The sequence below is a fragment of the Zootoca vivipara genome, chromosome 7, assembly GCF_965207765.1.
Source record: "Zootoca vivipara chromosome 7, rZooViv2.hap1.1, whole genome shotgun sequence".
Lineage (NCBI taxonomy): Eukaryota > Metazoa > Chordata > Lepidosauria > Squamata > Lacertidae > Zootoca > Zootoca vivipara.
The window spans coordinates 16,275,675-16,295,202 of NC_142590.1; the positions used below are offsets into that span (position 1 = coordinate 16,275,675).

The 19,528-nt window shown below is 42.9% G+C and overlaps 1 protein-coding gene and 1 long non-coding RNA gene across 7 annotated transcripts in view; one reads left to right on the forward strand and one right to left on the reverse strand.

Annotated features, from left to right (window-relative positions):
- Positions 1-19,528, forward strand: part of NR5A2 (nuclear receptor subfamily 5 group A member 2) — a 114,818-nt gene that overhangs the window by 70,266 nt on the left and 25,024 nt on the right. For all 4 annotated transcript variants that reach the window (XM_035124043.3, XM_035124042.3, XM_035124047.3 and 1 more), the window contains exon 5: positions 10,353-10,472. In XM_035124043.3, coding sequence (XP_034979934.2) covers positions 10,353-10,472 — 120 coding nt within the window. The remainder of the gene's footprint in view (positions 1-10,352; positions 10,473-19,528) is intronic.
- The window catches only part of LOC148684990 (uncharacterized), an 87,840-nt gene that overhangs the window by 16,424 nt on the left and 51,888 nt on the right, over positions 1-19,528 (reverse strand). The window contains exon 3 of one of the 3 annotated variants that reach the window (XR_015950955.1): positions 7,519-7,656. The exons of 1 other annotated variant lie outside the window; for it this stretch is intronic. This is a non-coding gene — a long non-coding RNA (uncharacterized LOC148684990). Of the gene's footprint in view, positions 1-7,518; positions 7,657-11,762; positions 11,890-19,528 lie in introns of those variants that run through there. One more of the 3 variants, XR_015950954.1, reaches the window with a different exon arrangement.

Genomic DNA, 19,528 nt, shown 5'->3' on the forward strand with positions numbered 1-19,528 from the left:
ATCTCCTTGACCCACTTACTACAACATCTGGGGACCCAAGGTTGAAGAACACTGGCGAAGAAGACATGCTTGAAAGTATAAGTTAGTCATTAGCCTTGAGTCTTGCTCCTGGGACTCGCTCCGACCAATGGGCCTTGATCCAAGTCCCTTCTACTTGTCCTGTCATCATTGTGCTAAAGAATTCAGGAAGGAGAATTGTGGGTCAGCCAATTGACATGGTTGATAGACTCCAAGGCAGGGGCAGTGCTGGCCTGAGTAACTTGAACCACATGATTCCTTTCTACAGGCAGCGCTAGTGCACTGTAGCATGATATAGCACAATGGGTGGGGTATAAATAATAAATTTATTATTATTATTATTAGCACTGTTAACATGGTTCTGCCACTGCAATGCACCCAAGGAAAGTTCGCAGTGAGTACTCTGCCCCACCTGATGGAACACTGAAATACGCGTGTATTTTAATGGCACCAGAGTGACAGGCTGAGGGTTTCATGCAATACAGGATCACAAATGATGCAGCAAAAAACTAGAACCACAGGGCATGGCAGAAGTGCTTTCCACTTCCATGACTGCTCCATTGAATCCAAGTCTCATATAAACATCTGGTATGCACCAAAATTCTGTAGTACTTGATAATAACGTAAAGTGCAGTTATAACTGCACAATGTTCCATTCTCAAAATTAGATCATCAAAAATAAACAGGAAAAATAGAACTGTGCTTGTTGAATATTTCAATATGCTCTGAGTGACTTTTTTTTATCAGTGTCGTTGCCATTGTTGTTTGCTATTGCTGCTAAAAAATGACTTTTGTATTGGTCTCCCCTCCCTCATTGATAACACCACTACAAAGGTTTTTCATTGTTTTTAATTTTTCAGGTGAGTAACTAACATTTCTGAGATAACATTTCTGAGATAGACTTAGTTCTAACTACAATTGATAACATGCTTTTGGGTTTTGGTGTCAACTGAGACTTGACACTGTGTATTACTGCAGTCCTTGCCAAATCCAAGCAGAATTCTCTGGGAACACATTCCAAAAAGCCTGAGTCTGTGTAGCTTGGACATGTAGGTTTTCAAACAATGAGTAAACCGACACCACAGTGCATCTGATGGTCTTCTGCCAATGTTCCTTCATTTGTCAATGTACCATATCCAATACCAAGCCTTCAGTGCTTCTTGTACTTCCTTTCACTGGCTGTTACCTGCTTCTCTCTTATACATTCCTTCTATCAAGGCTTTCTGTTGCCTCTACAGTATTTTGCAAAGCCAGCGGAAGTGCATATATACAAAGACAGAGCTGGGAAGAGAAGCTGCTGCAGATGTGCTGTTCTTTAGAGAGGGCGTGAGCAATGGCTGCCTTTTGAGGAGCAATGAGCACAAAGTAGACTTAGGTGCATCAGGGAAATACAAATGATGACACTCTTCTCCCACATTGCATAAGAAAACTCCTTAGTTAACAATTAGTAGTCTGCAAGTTGGAAAGCTAATTTGCAATGGGCTTTTAACACAACAGACTTCAGCATAGTCCTCTCCACACCAATCTACCTAGGACTTTTCTGCATTTAATATATCGTATTTTCTTCTTCTACCCAAATCAGTAGAATTGGTTGCTGAGTTGGAGAGGACTCTTTACTAATATTGAATGCGATATGGCATAGATTCAATATATGGTAGCTGTTCCGTGAAGCAGCTACATTAGATTTATAGTGCCCTTTCCTACATATGGCGAACCTGTGACCCTATAGCTGATGTTGAACTACAACTCCCATCATTCCTCCCCACTGGCCATGAAGGCAGAGGCTGATGGGAGTTGGAGTGCAATATCTGGAGGGCCACAGATTAGCCATCCCTGATGTAGATCTTCCAAACACTGGACATAGGACCTCCACGCCAACACCACAGCAGTGCCCATGCAAACTTTTTAACTAGGGCTAACTGCAAAGGTGAAGGAAAATTTTCATTGAGATCATGGTGAGTAGAAGGGTTAAGCCTTGTCTTCCCATGCTCTACATTCTCAGTAATCACCCCCCCCCCCCGGTAATTAAAAGAAGAAGAAGAAAGCTACATGGTTGCAAGCATCATTTGTAGTTAGGCCCAGCTGAGGTAAAGGTTTTGTGAACTACAATTCTGTTTTGCTACATTTATGAGCCTTGTATACAACAGCAGGAGCTGAGCAGTGATTGTTTATTCTGACTTTGCTGTTTCACACTGTTTGCACAGCATTGGCTTGCTAATGAGGTGATACCAGCTTGGGAGGGGAAGATAAGCTTTGATAGCATGCTGATGACTCTCAGAACCTTCAAAAATCCCCCTCCCCGCACCTACTCCACAATGCAAAGTGAATTTTTGGCTTCCAGAGTTGCCGCCTGTGGTTGAGACAGATGTTTGCTGAACGCATTTCTGTATCCAGGTGCTGCATCTTTAAAACACATTTGTTGTTAACTGTGAATATGGTCAGACCCAATACAATTCATACAATGGGATGCAATATTCTGAAAATTTGATTGAGTTGCAAAGTTAAATTAAGCCTAATACAAACTAGGGCTTTCCCTGTGGTGACCCTGGAACACCATGCCCAAAAACATCTGTTAGCAACATTGCACAGCATCCTCCAACTGGAGAATGTCAAGATTCCTTCCCTACATATTGACTAACACATTTTTGAACTTGATTGTGCTGCTGATACAGTTTGGGTCTCTCCAATGTTTCAATTTAGTTTTTCCCCTCTTCACCAAAAAAGACTTATAAAGTCTAATAAGAATAGTAGTTATGGTGCATAGTTTAACTTTTGAAGTCAGCTAAAGATACACCTCTTTGCTCAGACATTCAAAGGGGGTTGATGTAATGAGGTCAGCTGTACATTGACAGATTGTTTCAAAATTTGGTTTGCTCTTTTAACTTCTAGACTGTATAGTGGTACCTCGGGTTGAGTACCCAATCCATTCTGGGGTGCCATTCGCACCCCGAAAAGTACTCAACCCGAGTGGTGTTTTAGCACATGCGCGGAGCGCTGATAAAGCGCTTCTGCGCATGCACGAAGTGCGCAAAACGCTTCTGTGCATGCACGCGCGGTGGAACCTGGAAGTAAACACTTCCAGGTCCGCCAAGTACGCAACCCGCAGCTTACTCAACCCGAGGTATGACTGTAATTTGTTTGTGATTTAGATTTGCAGTATATCTTCTATGTTGTGACCCACCCTGGGAGCATGTATCAAAGCAGTGTAAGCTAGAAATCGCAGGAATAAACAATGATGGGGTATCGAAAGAGTTAAGGGAAAAGTTCTCGACATGTACTAGGGCTTTTCAAACCTTGTTCATTATACACTATAAAAAGCCAGGTATGGAAGACAATATGGGGCACCCACTGGTGTCAAGAGCAGGACTGTGGCTGGAGAAAAACCTCACTTTTCTCCTTGTGTGCATTCACTTAATTATACAGTCTTTATAACCTAATAGGTTACAGCCCAATGCTTTGCACTCATTAACCTGGTAGTACAGATTAGCAGGATATGGAAGAATATTTTTATTTTAGTTTTAGACATCCACGTTCTACTCAGAGTAGACCGTATTGAAATTTATTGATGGACCAATGTTAGCCGTGTCCATTAATTTTAAAGGGTGTACTTTGAGTAGGACTAGCATTGGCGCCAACTCTTTGTTTCTAGATAATCTTTGGAATGTAGATGGGACAACTCTACATGTTTCAAACCAATATCCATCAGTCTTAAATACAGTTACAATTTGTCTTTAAAGCTTCTAATAAAACTGTGCTGAAGAACAAACACAATACTATAACTGAAAGCAATCTGACACATTTGTGGGAATTGAGAAAGGTGCAGTGTGGACCTGTAACTCCTACTTTTTCAACAAAGCACGACTGCAATCTTCTCTTCCAGATAACAGGGGACTTTGTTAGAAATGGCATGGGAGATAAATACAACTCTGGGCAGAGTGAAAAGGAGCTCTTTTTTAATATAGGCTCAGCCTTGTTCTGTGATCTAAGTAAGAATGAATTATTGTGGTTACATGCAGCATGGGGACTGAGCAAGGTTGCTCCTGTGATAACACAAGCTTCACTTTGACTTAGTAATATATCCCTCTGCTATGTACCCCTCCTCTTTCTTTCATCCAGCAATATTGTCAAAGGCTGCACAGCTTGTAAGTAATATTAGAGGGTGTTCATAATAAATTGTCTGCTTTGTGCACCACGCTGGATCCTGCCAAAACCCATGCTGGATCCTGCTGGGTTACTTGACAGGCTGGCTACACGGTGCTTCCAGGCCGAAGGGTCAATCTGTTCTTGAGAAGAGAAAGTTGGATAGGTTCCCAAAACTTAATTAATGTGAGGTTCTCTTGGCTCACAAGCGGGGTCAGACTAGATCAGTGTTTCCCAAGCTCTTTCCCCCATGGACTATTTGAAAATTGCTGAGGGTCCTGGTGGACATTGTAATGATTTTTCTGCCAGCTGTAGCAATTGCAATGTGCCGTGCTAGGTGCTTTGTGATTTTTAATTGTATCTGTCTTGCTTCTTGCTTCTGTATTATATTTGGTTTTATTGAATTCCATAGAAAAAATAAAAGAAGACAAATACAATTAAAACCAATAGGATTATTTAATGTGATAGATGTCTTCAACTCCAAATCTATAGACATGCTGTGTAGCATCTGAATGAAGCTTGTGGACCACGGACCACAATTTGGGAACCCCTGGTGACAATAAAGAGTCTGCTGCCAACAAAAATGGTAGCCGTGCATTTACCTCTCCCCCTTTGTGGAAACATTCAGAACAGGTGCGGGGGACCAAGGGAGAAAAATGGCCCTTCAAGCACTCATCCTACACCACACACCTGGCCATAGCCCCCACTGACCCTTATGATTTTAGCCGGCTGAAATTTGTCCTTGAACTGTGGTTGTAACTCATGGGAGAGTGCTTTGTGTCTGCCACACCAACCACCACCTTCTGTCCACATGTTCAGCAGGAGATGGGCTCAGCCAGCTGAAGTGTGTGAAAGGACACCTCTCCTCAATACAGTCAAACCTTGGTTTCTGAACAGCTTCGTTGCCGAACAAATCGACTCCCGAACGCCGCAAACCCGGAAATAAGTGTTCCAGTTTGCAATCGTTTTTCGGAAGCCAAACATCCAATGTGGCTTCCGCTTAAGTGCAGGAAGCTCTTGCACCCAATCAGAAGCCACGCCTTGGTTTTCTAACCGATAAGTTCAAGAACCAAGGTTTGACTGTACAAGCTCCCATACCTTGGTGTAGGTTGGGTTCAGTTTGCAGCCTAAGATTAAATAGCCACACTTTTCTGGATGCAAAGAGTATCCAAGTGGGGCTACATTGTTAGCCCCCCTCCCAATGAACTTTATAAACCTTTTAAAAATACAGTATTCTGCCTGAGGTAGCAAGTGCACCCCTGAATTTGGCATTTGCTGACATTTTTAAAACTGTCACATCACAAGCAAATCTTCCAAATGACACAGGCACCATTTCGATCGACCATTTTGTTTGAAAACACAGACTGGATTATTTGTCCAGAACACTTATATTTCTGGTTGTTGTGAGTTGTAAAGTGTACTACCGTGTTTCCCCTTTTTTAAGACGTAGTCATAAAGTAAGCCAGGGCAGCAATTTTAAACATTTGTAAAATGTAAGACATACCCCGAAAATAAGACGTACCTCCGTGCCTGCCAGCTCAGGGCCTGGAACTGGCGGCTGCTGCAGCAGCAAGCGTGCGGAGCACCCAAGCCAGCGGCTGGTCCACTGCCGAGCCTGTCCGAGGAGCCTTACACCCCGCCGCCCGGAACCGGCTGCTACTGCAGCGCCGAGCACGCAACATCGCCGAGCACTTGGAGTGCGCGGCAGTGCCGAGCGGAGCCCCTGAAACAGCGGCCAGGCCTCTGCTGAGCCCGGCCGAGGAGCCTTCCACCCCACTGCCCGGAACCGGCGGCTGCTGCAGCGCCAAGCACGCGGCATCGCCAAGCGTTCGGAGCACGCGGCAGCACTGAGCGGAGCCCCCAAACCAGCGGCCGGGCCTCTGCTGAGCCCGGCCGAGGAGCCTTCCACCCCGCCGCCTGGAACCGGCGGCTGCTGCAGCGCCGAGCGCGCGGCAGCGCCGAGCGGAGCCCCTGAGCCTGTGGCCAGGCCTCTGCCGAGCCTGGCCGAGGAGCCTTCCACCCCGCCGCCCGGAACTGGCGGCTGCTGCAGTGCCGAGCGCGCGGCAGCGCCAAGCGGAGCCCCTGAGCCCCGAGGAGCCTTCCACCCCGCCGCCCGGAACCGGCGGCTGCGGCAGCGCTGAGTACTCGGAGCGCGCGGCAGCGCCAAGCGGAGCCCTAGAACCAGCGGCTGGGCCTCTGCCGAGCCCGGCCGAGGAGCCTTCCTCCCTGCCGCCCAGAACCGCCGCTGCTGCATCGCCGAGCGCGCGGCATCGCCGAGCGTGCGGCATCGCCGAGCGCGCAGCAGCGCCAGGCGAAGCGCCAGGCGGAGTGGCCCGCCACCCTGAACCAGCTGCTGGAGCGCACCGAGTGCTCAGCAGCTCGGAGCACCCTTGCCCCTTTCTTCTTCTTCTTCTTCACTCTCTTTTTTTCCCCATACGCCCATCCTGTCAACAGCATATCCTCTGCTTTACCGGTAGGTGATAGAAATAAATGAGAGAAAAGCTACATCAGCAGAAAATAGACAGATTTCTGTCTGATCTTTATTTCCTAGGAAAGTCTTCCCACTGCAAAAGTAGACTGCATGCAGCATTAACTCAGATCTCATGCACATTCAAAGAACTTGCTTTCCCTCAAAGAATTCTGGGCATTATACAGTAGTTTACTCCTCATAAATTTACAGTTCCCAGCCAACCCTTAACAAACTACATTTTTGCATACATTGTATTGTTCTAATACATACAACAGCCTTGTCAGGTAGGACAGAGCCCAGCAGCGCCGTGTGCAGCGCCCAGCAGCGCCCTGAGCCAGCGGCCTGGCCTGGCCAAGGAGACCGTAAGGTAATAAAAACCATAATAAAAAAATAAGACATCCCACCAAAAATAAGCCGCCCTGTGTTTTTTTGAGGAAAAAAAGTTATAAGACGGTGTCTTAAAAAAGGGGAAACACGGTAACAATAAACTTCCACAAAATGCACCTTTCCCCATTTTAATCGTGAAGGATGCTCAAGAGCAAAGCCTTTGCACGTTTGCTGTGAATCTTTCCCCTCCCAAAGCCCAACCCACTGAAATCTTAAACAATGCGCCTGCTGAATTATAGTCAAAGTCATTGCAAGCTTTAATCTTAAAATCAATTCACTTTTATGGTGCCACTGATATCAAGCAAAACTATACTTGAGTTCAGTGGCCCACAAAAGCTCATGCCAGGAATAATGGCACCTTTAAGATGTTGTTGTTTAGTTGTGTCCGACTCTTCGTGACCCCATGGACCATAGCACGCCAGGCACTCCTGTCTTCCACTGCCTCCCGCAGTTTGGTCAAACTCATGTTCGTAGCTTCGAGAACACTGTCTAACCATCTCGTCCTCTGTCGTCCCCTTCTCCTAGTGCCCTCAATCTTTCCCAACATCAGGGTCTTTTCCAGGGAGTCTTCTCTTCTCATGAGGTGGCCAAAGTATTGGAGCCTCAGCTTCAGCTTCACGATCTGTCCTTCCAGTGAGCTCCTTTAAGATACCATAGTGATATTTGTTACTATTGCTTATAAAGATCATTCTTGATCAATCCTCTAGACTGCATTTGCTCCACCAAGGAGTATGCTTTAGTATTGCATTTTGAATTTCCATTATTCTATGATTTAAGGGGGAATAATATGCCTTACAATTCTATGCTGATTTTTTTCATTCAATTTATTTACTTAGTTAAGTTTCATTATTCAATTCCAGTTGGGCAAGCTGGCTGCTGGTAATTATCCTCCTCATGCTCATATGAACAATTTAACATGTGGATTTGGGTATTTTCAGAATCCACTTTCATTAATACAAAGCAAGCCTCAAAAGTGATCCGCTTTAGCCTTGCATTTAGCATTTAAATGAAATAGGTGATTAAACAGTTCACGAAACAGAACTCTACATTGCTTTTTTCTAGCTGCCATTAGACAAATATTATGGTGGAAGACAAATTAAGCTATGTGAGTACAAAAACTTCTTGTCTTGTTGTGTCCATCCATGCTCTAAGGTCAATACTTAGTGACACGACTTGTTTACATTTAACATGTATGCAAGAGATGTTTGTTCAGCATCTGGAAACAACCCATTCCTCAAGGGAAGTTCATCTTGTCCTCTCTCTTATGACATATTGCTGGCAAGCAAAGAACTTTCTTTTCAGCCTGTCGTTTGCTGGTATTTTGTTTATATTATTTGATGCTACTTCTATAAAATCAGTTGCTAATTGATAGTCACAAACAAATAAGTATATTTTCATTTTAGAAAGGCTTAACCTGTTGAATGTGTGCCTGTCATACAGGTGTTAAAATCATTGCTGTCCCCCAGTGCAACAGCTGTTAACCAGTTACTGTAGGTCTTTCATCTATTGATCTCTACCAGTACATTTTGTGCATGAACAGGCATGGTATTTCAGATGGAGACGTGGTGGTCAGAACAGATTTAAGATATTCAGCAACCAATGTTCAGATGCGAATGCTTGGATAAATTCAAAATTTAATTGTTAAAAAGAATGTATTTTATGACCATTTGTTCTGTACTCATTTATAAAATGTAACTACAACAATGTTAACAGTGCAGGTCAATGTACATTTTGTGTGTGAGAGAGAAGCCATAAGAATTGAGCTTTTGAGCTGAACATTTTTAAGTGTTTATGCAAGAAGAAACAACCACTCCTCTCAAGAAATCTATTTTCCCATAGGTGGAAAAGCAATGAATCATCCCTTCCCAGCATGTTATTGTCACAACCAACAGCCCACCCCTGACTGCATTTCCTCCTACAAAGCAAACAAAAAACTCAACACCACCGCAGGATTCTAACACTACTCTCAGTCCTCCAGCAATATTAATATACCTGGGCTACTTTTTCAGGGCTTGGTGAAACTCACAGCTTCTCAACCACAATCTGAATGTACTAATGATTAATTTTATTTGTATTTGCAGGGTAATTTCTTAATGTTTACATACTAATATTTTTCCTTTTCCTTTTTTTGAAATTATTAAATTAAACCTAAATTAGAAGGAATATACCGGTAAATTCCTGTCTTTGCTATTACCTTTTGTTTTTGGGTGGACACAATGCTGCTCAGTTACACTAAAATTCTGATTTTTTAAATTATTTTCTCTGGAAAGTGGGTAACAAAATGAAAATGGGAGAGGAATTCAAAATGAACTAGGCAGTTCTGCGTTACCTGAACTTAAACCCTGCCCCCCCCCCCCAAAAAACTGGATCCATGCATGCATCACAGAAACTGCCCAGAAATCATTTCCCTGTTGTCTGGGGGAAGGGTCATTTTAAACCTGGGTCATTTTTAAACCTGGGTCATTTTAAACCTACTTCTAGATCTTCCCTGGTCCTTATACAACTCTAAATTTCTTTTCAGTGCTCATCAATTACAGCTCTGACTTCATCATTAGCTAAAAGCTGGGAAAGGCTGGAGCAGGCAATTGCTTTGAATGGTGCCTGCATATTTTGCCTCATAACCGTCCTTTCACAAGGACTAGACACTTACCTTTTTTCAGAGTCTGGGCCCCTTTGTGGCCCCCAACCTGGTACAGCAGAGCCACCCTCCCTTCCACAAAAATAGCCCTGAGTATTCCAGTTGCTGGTGTCACTAATAGGAATCACAACAGTACACCATCAGAAGTTCTACATCAGGCATCCCCAGACTTCGGCCCTCCAGATGTTTTGGACTACAATTCCCATCATCCCTGACCACTGGTCCTGTTAGCTAGGGATCATGGGAATTGTGGGCCAAAACATCTGGAGGGCCACAGTTTGGGGATGCCTGTTCTACATCAACCATTCTGAGAAACTAAATTATTCAGGGTCCTCTGAAGAAACCACCAATGAATATCCAATGGTGGTGCTGTAACATTTGAAAGCCCACAGCACAGCAGGTGCTCAGTTCCACCAGGGCAATGATTCTGTAGTAAGGATGCATGTGAATGACTCCACCCATGGGACAGAAAGCTTTAACAGCAGCGGTTTGTGATGAACCTATGGAAAAACAATTCCCACAGTTTTGCCTGGAGAAAATCCTGAGGGTCAGCCTTGGCCAAAGGTTCCTCACCAATGGTTTTAAGAGTACCTAAGTGTACCTAAGTACCTAAGAATTCTGTCACCAGAAAAGTAAATGGCAACAATAAGCCACCAAGGAAATATCATATATTAAAAATATATATTTCTTTGTCTACAGGTTGATGACCAAATGAAGCTGCTTCAGAACTGCTGGAGTGAACTCTTAATTCTAGATCATATTTATCGCCAAGTGGTACATGGGAAAGAAGGCTCCATCCTCCTAATCACTGGGCAACAAGTGAGTTTGCAAACTGAATATTTTGGTTTCATTTTTAAACCTCTTTCCAAACTGTAGGAACTTAACTATGTCACAAACATTCCTGGTATTTACACTGAAAGCCTTTCCTATTTAACCACGGTATTAGCTGCAAAACAACTGAAGTAAAATGATCATCCACACTGTGATCTTCGGATGAAAAAGGGTGGCATATAAATTTAATAAATAAAATTTTAAAAGTAAATTCTGTTCCCGATCCAAACTTGTTACAATAAAAACAAATATAACTTATATAAACATTTACTCATCTACCTCTGTGAGTGAGGCACGGTATGTAAGAAGTGTGATATCTGCAGGATAATGCCAATCGGGTTTTTTTTTTTAAAAAAATGGGAATTTATTTCAGATAAATCTTGAGTCAACATACACCTTTAAAGTACATTCATACTAACAGTCATGACTTTCCCCCAAAGAATCCTGGGAACTGTAGTTTCCCCCAGCTACAATTCCCATCACCCTGAACAAACTCCAGTTCCCAAAATTCTCTTGTGGAAGCCATGTGTTTTAAATGTATGGTTTGTAGAGGGGCTTGGCATAGTGGGAACTAGAAGCAGATGGTATGAATTAAAGGAATCAGCCCATGAAAAGAAAAAATAAGAAAAAACAAGAACTCAGAAAGCAATGAAGAGCAACATTTGTGAGGCCAAACACTGTGATACAAGCCATGAGTTCAAGTTCAGATGTAACATTAAACCAAGCCATGGTTTAGCACCATGTAGATGTATTTCAAATAATCCCATTTTCTCAGCACTTCAGGATTAGACTGCCAGAGAGAACAGTGCACTGTAGTACACTGTCATCTAGTGTGCACTGTGTGCAAACATTTAAAAAAGATTCTGTGCTAAAATATGAATTCAGCTACTTACTGAATTTACCTACCTACTTATTTACTTACTTGGATTCAGAAGCAGCTTGCCAGGTGTGGTGGGAATTGCCTGGCAGATCAGTTGCTGTTGCTTACTGGGTGGGCGAGAGGTAAGGCAGTGGGGAGGTTGGTGCAGTGCTGGTGCACAGGCTCAGCCAATTAGGTGCTCCTGCCACTGCTTTTGCGCCTCACTGACCTCCCCGCCACCTTGCGCCTTTCTGGTAAGCAGCAGTGACCTACCTGCTAGGAAGCTAGCATAGCAACTTCGGCACACACAGCAAGCTACTTCCACTCAGATTAGGAGAATCAGAAGCAGCTTTAAAAGTCAAGCTTAGAAGCCACAGAGGGCACGGACCTCCAGAGAGTTCTGCACAGACAATGTCCAGTTAAACAAACACAACATGCACAAGAGCACTGCCATGATCTTGCGCAGCTTGAGATCACTCTTGACGATTGTGGCGAGAGAAGTTGCTCATAAGTCGTGGCCGGGTTCATTTATAATTTCCAAGAGCCCTGGCAAAGTAAATGAGAGCGACAAGGCAAATTAAATGAAAACGTTACTCTTTGAAAATGTCTTTCAGCTCTAATGGAAAAGAATGTATGGTGTCATGGGAAGGCAGAGTGCATTTTGTGTGTTTTATTTCTGATTCAAAGTGAAACCAAATGATGGTCCACTGGCATTTAAGTAGCTGAAACCTAAACTGCCTCCATTTATATACATATGAGGAAACAGTTGCTTGTTTGGACTGCAAACTACATTATTCAATTGCTATTCAAAATTTGCATAGAGAGACTTAGCCCTAATTTAAACCATGTAGGGTGATTCCTTTGTGCCTACAAGGAGAGTTGCATGTGTTGTGTGCGTCAGGCAGAAAGACATGCACATTATATGAAAGGCAGGTGAATAAACCATTTGATCATGGCTACATTAACCATGGGCATGATCCAGTCAAAGTTAAGTGGTGTTTAGTCCCATTGGTTTCAATGAGCTCTGCCTGGCAATATGCCCTAGGAAATTGATCAAGCCTGGGACAAATTTTCCAAAGCTAAGAACTACTCCATGAGGCTCCATGCCAGATAATTTCTGAACTGCACAAGCCACCTGGATAGCCTTTAAATAAATGAGCAAGGGTTGCAAAGACAAAACAGAGCATTTAATCACATTTAGACAATAACAGGCTCAAGCTCACTAACTACAGATCATAAAATGTCTTTGGAATTCCCCTCCACCCGGACTAAATCAAAATAATTTCTAATTTGGACTGACTCCATTTCTGGCCCTCCCCTCTCAGACCAATTTAAACCCCCAACTTCATGTAAGTTTCTGATTGCATTTGTCATTGTAACTCTGACAGCTATGTAGATTTTATCTTTATTTTTGAGCATCCTATATACACTATTCCTTGAACGCATGATTCAATAGACCCACTGCAAAAGGCAATGTAAACAGAAGAGGAAAGAAGCAAATTTATACTGCGGTCTTGCGCACACTTACCAGGGGAAAAGTGCCACTGAAATCAATAGAGCTTACTTATGAGTAGAAATGTATAGGACTGTGTTGTTAAATGCCAGTTCTTACATAAAGAATTATGATCAGACCCATTAGCAGTTCCTTCAGACCAAGTTATCCATTACTCACTCTTTTCATTCTTTGCACAAAATGCTGCTCATCTGCTACAATGATTACTGTTTTAAAAACAAACAAAGTGCATTCTTTCACTCAAGCATCATTTAAAAAACAGGAATGAATTGTTCTTTGTCAGATGCACAATATTGCAACAGTTATTGTGCCCCATGTATATTTCAGCTTCCAGAGTTATTCTGCACACTTTAAAAGAAAGTTAAATTTCTTCAAGGCTGCAGAATATGAAGATACTACTGTTATTTGCTGTAATTATTATCTTTGTTAAAAGAAAGCAAACAAAAATGCTATGATGGTTTAGTCTGAGATGGAAGTACTCCCTACAGATTATTTTCTGCAAATGCTATTACACAGTTAAGTAGTTGGAAGTCCAGGCAGTCATAAAGAATTCATTGTGTAATAAACTTGCAATGCAATGGTCTACATGCCCACTCAGAGGTAAGTCTCTCTGTGTTAACCAAGTTTACTCCCAGTTTTGGCTCTGCAGCTACTCTGCAGCTTTGCCTTTCTTGTGAAGAAAGAGCAGAGAATTCATGCTTAAGATGTCAGTCTCACTGCAAAACATACAGATCTTAAATATAGACCACCTACAATACAGATACAGTGGTGCCTCGACTTACGAATTTAATCCGTTCCAAAAGCACCTTCATAAGTCGAAAAACGCCATTGGAAACACGATTTCCCATAGGAATACATTGAAAACGCAAAAATTCGTAAGTCGAAGCAACCCTATCTAAAAATTCGTAAGTCGAAAAATCCCTATCTAAAACCGCCATGGTTTTTTTTTTCCGGATGTCAAGTCGAAAAATTCGGTTGTCGAGTCTTTCGTAAGTCGAGGTAGCACTGTATGCAGATGACACAACTTTGATGGCAGAAAGTGAGGAGGAATGAAAGAACCTCTTAATGAGGGTGAAAGAGAGCACAAAATATGGTCTGAAGCTCAACATCAAAAAAACAACAACCTAAGATCATGGCCACTGGTCCCATCACCTCCTGGCAAATAGAAGGGGAAGAAATGGAGGCAGTGAGAGATTTTACTTTCTTGGGCTCCATGATCACTGCAGATGGTGACAGCAGTCACGAAATTAAATGATGCCCGCTTCTTGGGAGAAAAACAATGATTCATTCTTATTTTATAAAAGAGAGTGATAGATAAAATCAACAATAATTTTAACACAATTAAATTATTATTAGGGGGGGCATTATACCATTTAAAAATCATGCTATTTGTATCTCATAGGTTTTGCTGTTAGGGCAGAACATTGGTTAAGTAGGAGCATGCTTTATTTTATTTTTTAATTGGGCAGTCAGGAAAAATACTGACCCCTTACTATTTTACCTTCAAAATCAAAATAGTAAAAGTTTTAAATTAAATTAAAACACACTCCTCTGCTTTCCAAAAGCTTCCCCCTTCCCCAGCAACTAAGCCCTAAGATAATTCCTCTTAGGAATCAATCCTCTGTACAACTGAAGACAAGTAGGACTTGGGTCATCAGTAAAATGTGCTATAATCAAGAAAGATTAAGACTGGTTGAAAAATATGGCCTCTGGGTAGAAGAACCAAAACAGGATGCCTATGATACAAGCAGATACAAGCACCAAATCCACTTTTTGCAGCCATTTTATGCCACCTTCCATGTCGTCACAGTAGCCATGTAGAACAGGTTAGGCTGAGAGTTGGAGACTAACCCAGAATATGGTGAGCTAAAATAATGACAATTGAGTTTTCAATACTGCACAAAACATGCTCAGAGTCTTTTCTTTTTCTTAAGGTTGCCAGAAACTTTTTTGTGTTTTGCAGAGAGTTATGAAACTGCACAGGCTCAGCGTAGTTTTTGTAGTCCATGAAAGCTTATGTAATAATACTGGTTAGTCTTTAAGATATCTCAGGATGTATTTTCTGGTACCTTATTTAATGTATTCATTGAGCAGGGTGTGTGTGTGTGTGTGTGTGTGTGTGTGTGTGTGTGTGTGTGTGTGTGTGTTTGAAATCACCAAGGTCCCCCATCTTCCTTGTATAGCAGGATAAGTGCAAGAGCCACTTCCCTGTCTGCACCTGGGCAGCTTAAAAATAAGGGTATTTCCAGTCAGCTCCTTTACGGTAATTATATATATCCTGCCTTCTTGCCCTGCCAAGCCTGCCAAGGCTATTCATAATACAAATATATTTATTTTCATTTGGAAAGATTGTATAAACCATGTAATCACAAAACTCTCTGGGTGATGTACATAATAAAACACAACTGAAATTCACAGAGCTGTTACAAATATGAAAATATAACTGTGGATGAAACACAGGAAAAAGAAACCCAGTAAAACTTTTTTAAAAATGTAAATAACTGAACTATATGTCTAGGTAGGCCCGCTGAAATTTTAATATAGTGAGGGTGCTTGTCAATGGTCAGGGAGTTCCAAAGTATAAATGCTGCAACTGCGCATAACATGAAGCCATGGTTTAGCACAGTATGGAACAGCCTAAACAAACCGAAGCAAAGGATGAGACTCAAATGCTCCCCTTCCCAAGCGCTCCTCTTCCATAACTAGGAGGAAGAATTTGGCAGTTTAGTTTTGCTTTTACAGGAATCTCTCAGCTCACCATTATAGTCAAGCCAGGAATCCTGGCTTAAAACAAATAATGGTTAGTTTAACAAACCAACTTTTATCATCCTTGGTGTGAAGTTGACTTCTAATGAAACCAGCTGATCCTAAGTATTTCCCCTTCTTTCAGCTTCTCACCTTCAAGCAGTGACAGCTGATGACATTGCACTGATGCAGCAGTCGGAATACCCCTTCCAAAGCACTTAGTTGCTGGTGTAGCAAGTTTTTTGGGGTAGGGCTGTAAATCTTCTTGGTGCCAAGTGCGCATAGTGTGTTAAGTTTCTTGATTCAGTTGTAATAGGATAGGGTCTCACTTGCTCCATGCTAAAGCCATCCAGCTTTGCTTTGCAGCATTCAGCTAGGAATGCACACACACAAGAGCAGACATAGGCAAACTCGGCCCTTCAGATGTTTTGGGAGTACAACTCCCATCATCCCTAGCTAACAGGACTGGTCAGGAGTGCACAAGAGTCTACTAAACAATGGGGAGGTGGAGGATCAGGATCCACTAGTAGACCTATGGTTGCTTTGCAGATCTACACTGAGGTCCAGTGCCGAGGGCCTTCTGGCGGTTCCCTCGCTGCGAGAAGCCAAGTTACAGGGAACCAGGCAGAGGGCCTTCTCGGTAGTGGCACCTGCCCTGTGGAACACCCTCCCACCAGATGTCAAAGAGAAAAAATACCAGACTTTTAGAAGATATCTGAAGGCAGTCCTGTTTAGGGAAGCTTTTAATGTTTAATAGATTATTGTATTTTAATATTCTGTTGGAAGCACCCCAGAGTGGCTGGGGAAACCCAGCCAGATGGGCAGGGTATAAATAAATTATTATTATTATTATTATTTGCTTAGGGCTGCAGCTCAGAGCTGTAACTCAGTGTTAGAGCACCTGCTTTCCAGGTTCAATTCCTGGCATCTCCAAGTATGGCTGGGAAAGCCCCCTGAAGAGCTGCTGCCAGTCACTGTGAACAATACTAGACCAATGCTCTGCTGTCCTACTGCTCTAACCTTAAGGTTATTAACAAACAAAAAATACTTGAGGGGGAGGGAACAGGACTTGGGGGGAACAGGGCTTGGGAGCTTGTTTCTGGTACTGCTCACAGATTCAAGACACCCCCTGGTACTCATCTGCGGCCCTTTTTTGCACTTGGCTCTCTAGCCGGTAGACCACAGGGTTCCAGTAAAAAAAATAAAGCATATCCCACATGCTCACCCCCTACTCTAGCTATTTGGTATCTCCCCTCTATATGTATAGAAGCAGAAACCAGCACAGGAAATGGCATTTTTCATTGTTCGTAATGCACCAATGGCCCATAAATGCATAAGATATTTTATAGCACTTTGAAGCATTATCAGTTTTACTATTTGCATATTAGAACTAGAATCATAGAATCATAGAATCATAGAATCATAGAATCATAGAGTTGGAAGAGACCACAAGGGCCATCCAGTCCAACCCCCTGCCAAGCAGGAAACACCATCAAAGCATTCCTGACAGATGGCTGTCAAGCTTCTGCTTAAAGACCTCCAAAGAAGGAGACTCCACCACACTCCTTGGCAGCAAATTCCACTGCCGAACAGCTCTTACTGTCAGGAAGTTCTTCCTAATGTTTAGGTGGAATCTTCTTTCTTGTAGTTTGAATCCGTTGCTCCGTGTCCGCTTCTCTGGAGCAGCAGAAAACAACCTTTCTCCCTCCTTTATATGACATCCTTTTATATATTTGAACATGGTTATCATATCACCCCTTAACCTTCTCTTCTCCAGGCTAAACATACCCAGCTCCCTAAGCCGTTCCTCATAAGGCATCGTTTCCAGGCCTTTGACCATTTTGGTTGCCCTCTTCTGGACACGTTCCAGCTTATCAGTATCCTTCTTGAACTGTGGTGCCCAGAACTGGACACAATACTCCAGGTGAGGTCTGACCAGAGCAGAATACAGTGGTACTATTACTTCCCTTGATCTAGATGCTATACTCCTATTGATGCAGCCCAGAATTGCATTGGCTTTTTTAGCTGCTGCATCACACTGCTGACTCATGTCAAGTTTGTGGTCAACCAAAACTCCTAGATCCTTTTCACATGTACTGCTCTCAAGCCAGGTGTCTCCCATCCTGTATTTGTGCCTTTCATTTTTTTTGCCCAAATGTAGTACTTTACATTTCTCCTTGTTAAAATTCATCTTGTTTGCTTTGGCCCAGTTGTCTAATCTGTTAAGGTCATTCTGAAGTGTGATCCTGTCCTCTGGGGTGTTAGCCACCCCTCCCAACTTGGTGTCATCTGCAAACTTGCTCAGGATTCCCTCAAGCCCATCATCCAAGTCATTGATAAAGATGTTGAACAAGACTGGGCCCAAGACAGAACCCTGTGGCACCCCACTAGTCACTACTCTCCAGGATGAGGAGGAGCCATTGATGAGCACCCTTTGGGTTCGGTCAGTAATCCAGCTACAAATCCACTGAATGGTAGCATTGTCTAGCCCACATTTTACCAGCTTCTTTACAAGAATATCATGGGGCACCTTGTCAAAGGCCTTGCTGAAATCAAGATAGGCTACATCCACAGCGTTCCCTTCATCTACCAGGCTTGTAATTCTGTCAAAAAATGAGATCAGATTAGTCTGACATGACTTATTTTTCAGGAACCCATGCTGACTTTTAGTGATCACAGAGTTTCTTTCTAGGTGCTCACAGACTGTTTGCTTAATGATCTGCTCTAGAATCTTTCCTGGTATTGATGTCAGGCTGACTGGGCGGTAATTGTTTGGGTCCTCTCTTTTCCCCTTTTTGAAAATAGGGACAACATTTGCCCTCCTCCAGTCTGCTGGAACTTCGCCTGTTCTCCAGGAATTTTCAAAGATTATTGCCAGTGGTTCTGAAATCACCTCTGCCAGTTCTTTTAATACTCTTGGATGTAGTTCATCTGGCCCTGGAGACTTGAATACATCTAAACTAGCCAAGTATTCTTGTACTACCTCCTTACTTATTCTGGGCTGTGTTTCCCCTGCTGAATCATCTGCTCCATATTCTTCAGGTCGGGCGTTGTTTTCTTTCTTGGAGAAGACAGAGGCAAAGAAGGCATTGAGGAGTTCTGCCCTTTCTCTGTCCCCTGTTTGCATTTCACCATCTTCTCCTCTGAGTGACCCCACTGTTTCCTTGTTTTTCCTTTTGCTACGGACATACCCATAAAAGCCCTTTTTGTTGCTTTTAACCTCTCTGGCGAGCCTGAGTTCATTCTGTGCTTTAGCTTTTCTGACTTTGTCTCTACACGTGCTGGCTATATGTTTGAATTCCTCTCTGGAGATTTCCCCCCTTTTCCATTTTTTGTACATATCCCTTTTAAATCTTAACTCAGTCAAAAGTTCTTTAGATAGCCAGCCTGGCTTCTTTAGGCACCTTCCATGTTTCCGTCTCATTGGTATTGCCTGAAGTTGTGCTTTTAATATCTCCCTTTTAACAAACTCCCAACCATCATGAACTCCCTTCCCTTTTAGTATTACTGTCCATGGGATTTCACCCAGCGTTTCCCTAAGTTTTCTGAAGTCGGCTTTCTTAAAGTCTAGAATTTGGACCTTAGTATGCTTGGTTGCTCCTTTCCGCTGGATAATAAACTCCAGAAGAGCATGGTCACTCCCACCTAATGATCCTGCCACTTCTACCCCACTAACCAAGTCATCACTATTGGTTAGGACCAGATCTAAAATGGCTGATCCTCTTGTTGCTTCTCCCACTTTCTGGACAATGAAGTTGTCTGCAAGGCCAGTGAGGAATCTGTTCGACCTTATGCTCTTGGCTGAGTTTGACATCCAACAAATATCAGGATAGTTGAAATCCCCCATTACTACTATCTCACTTCCTTTGGAATGCTTGGCCATCTGTTCCAGGAAGGCATCATCTGTGTCCTCAGTTTGGCTTGGGG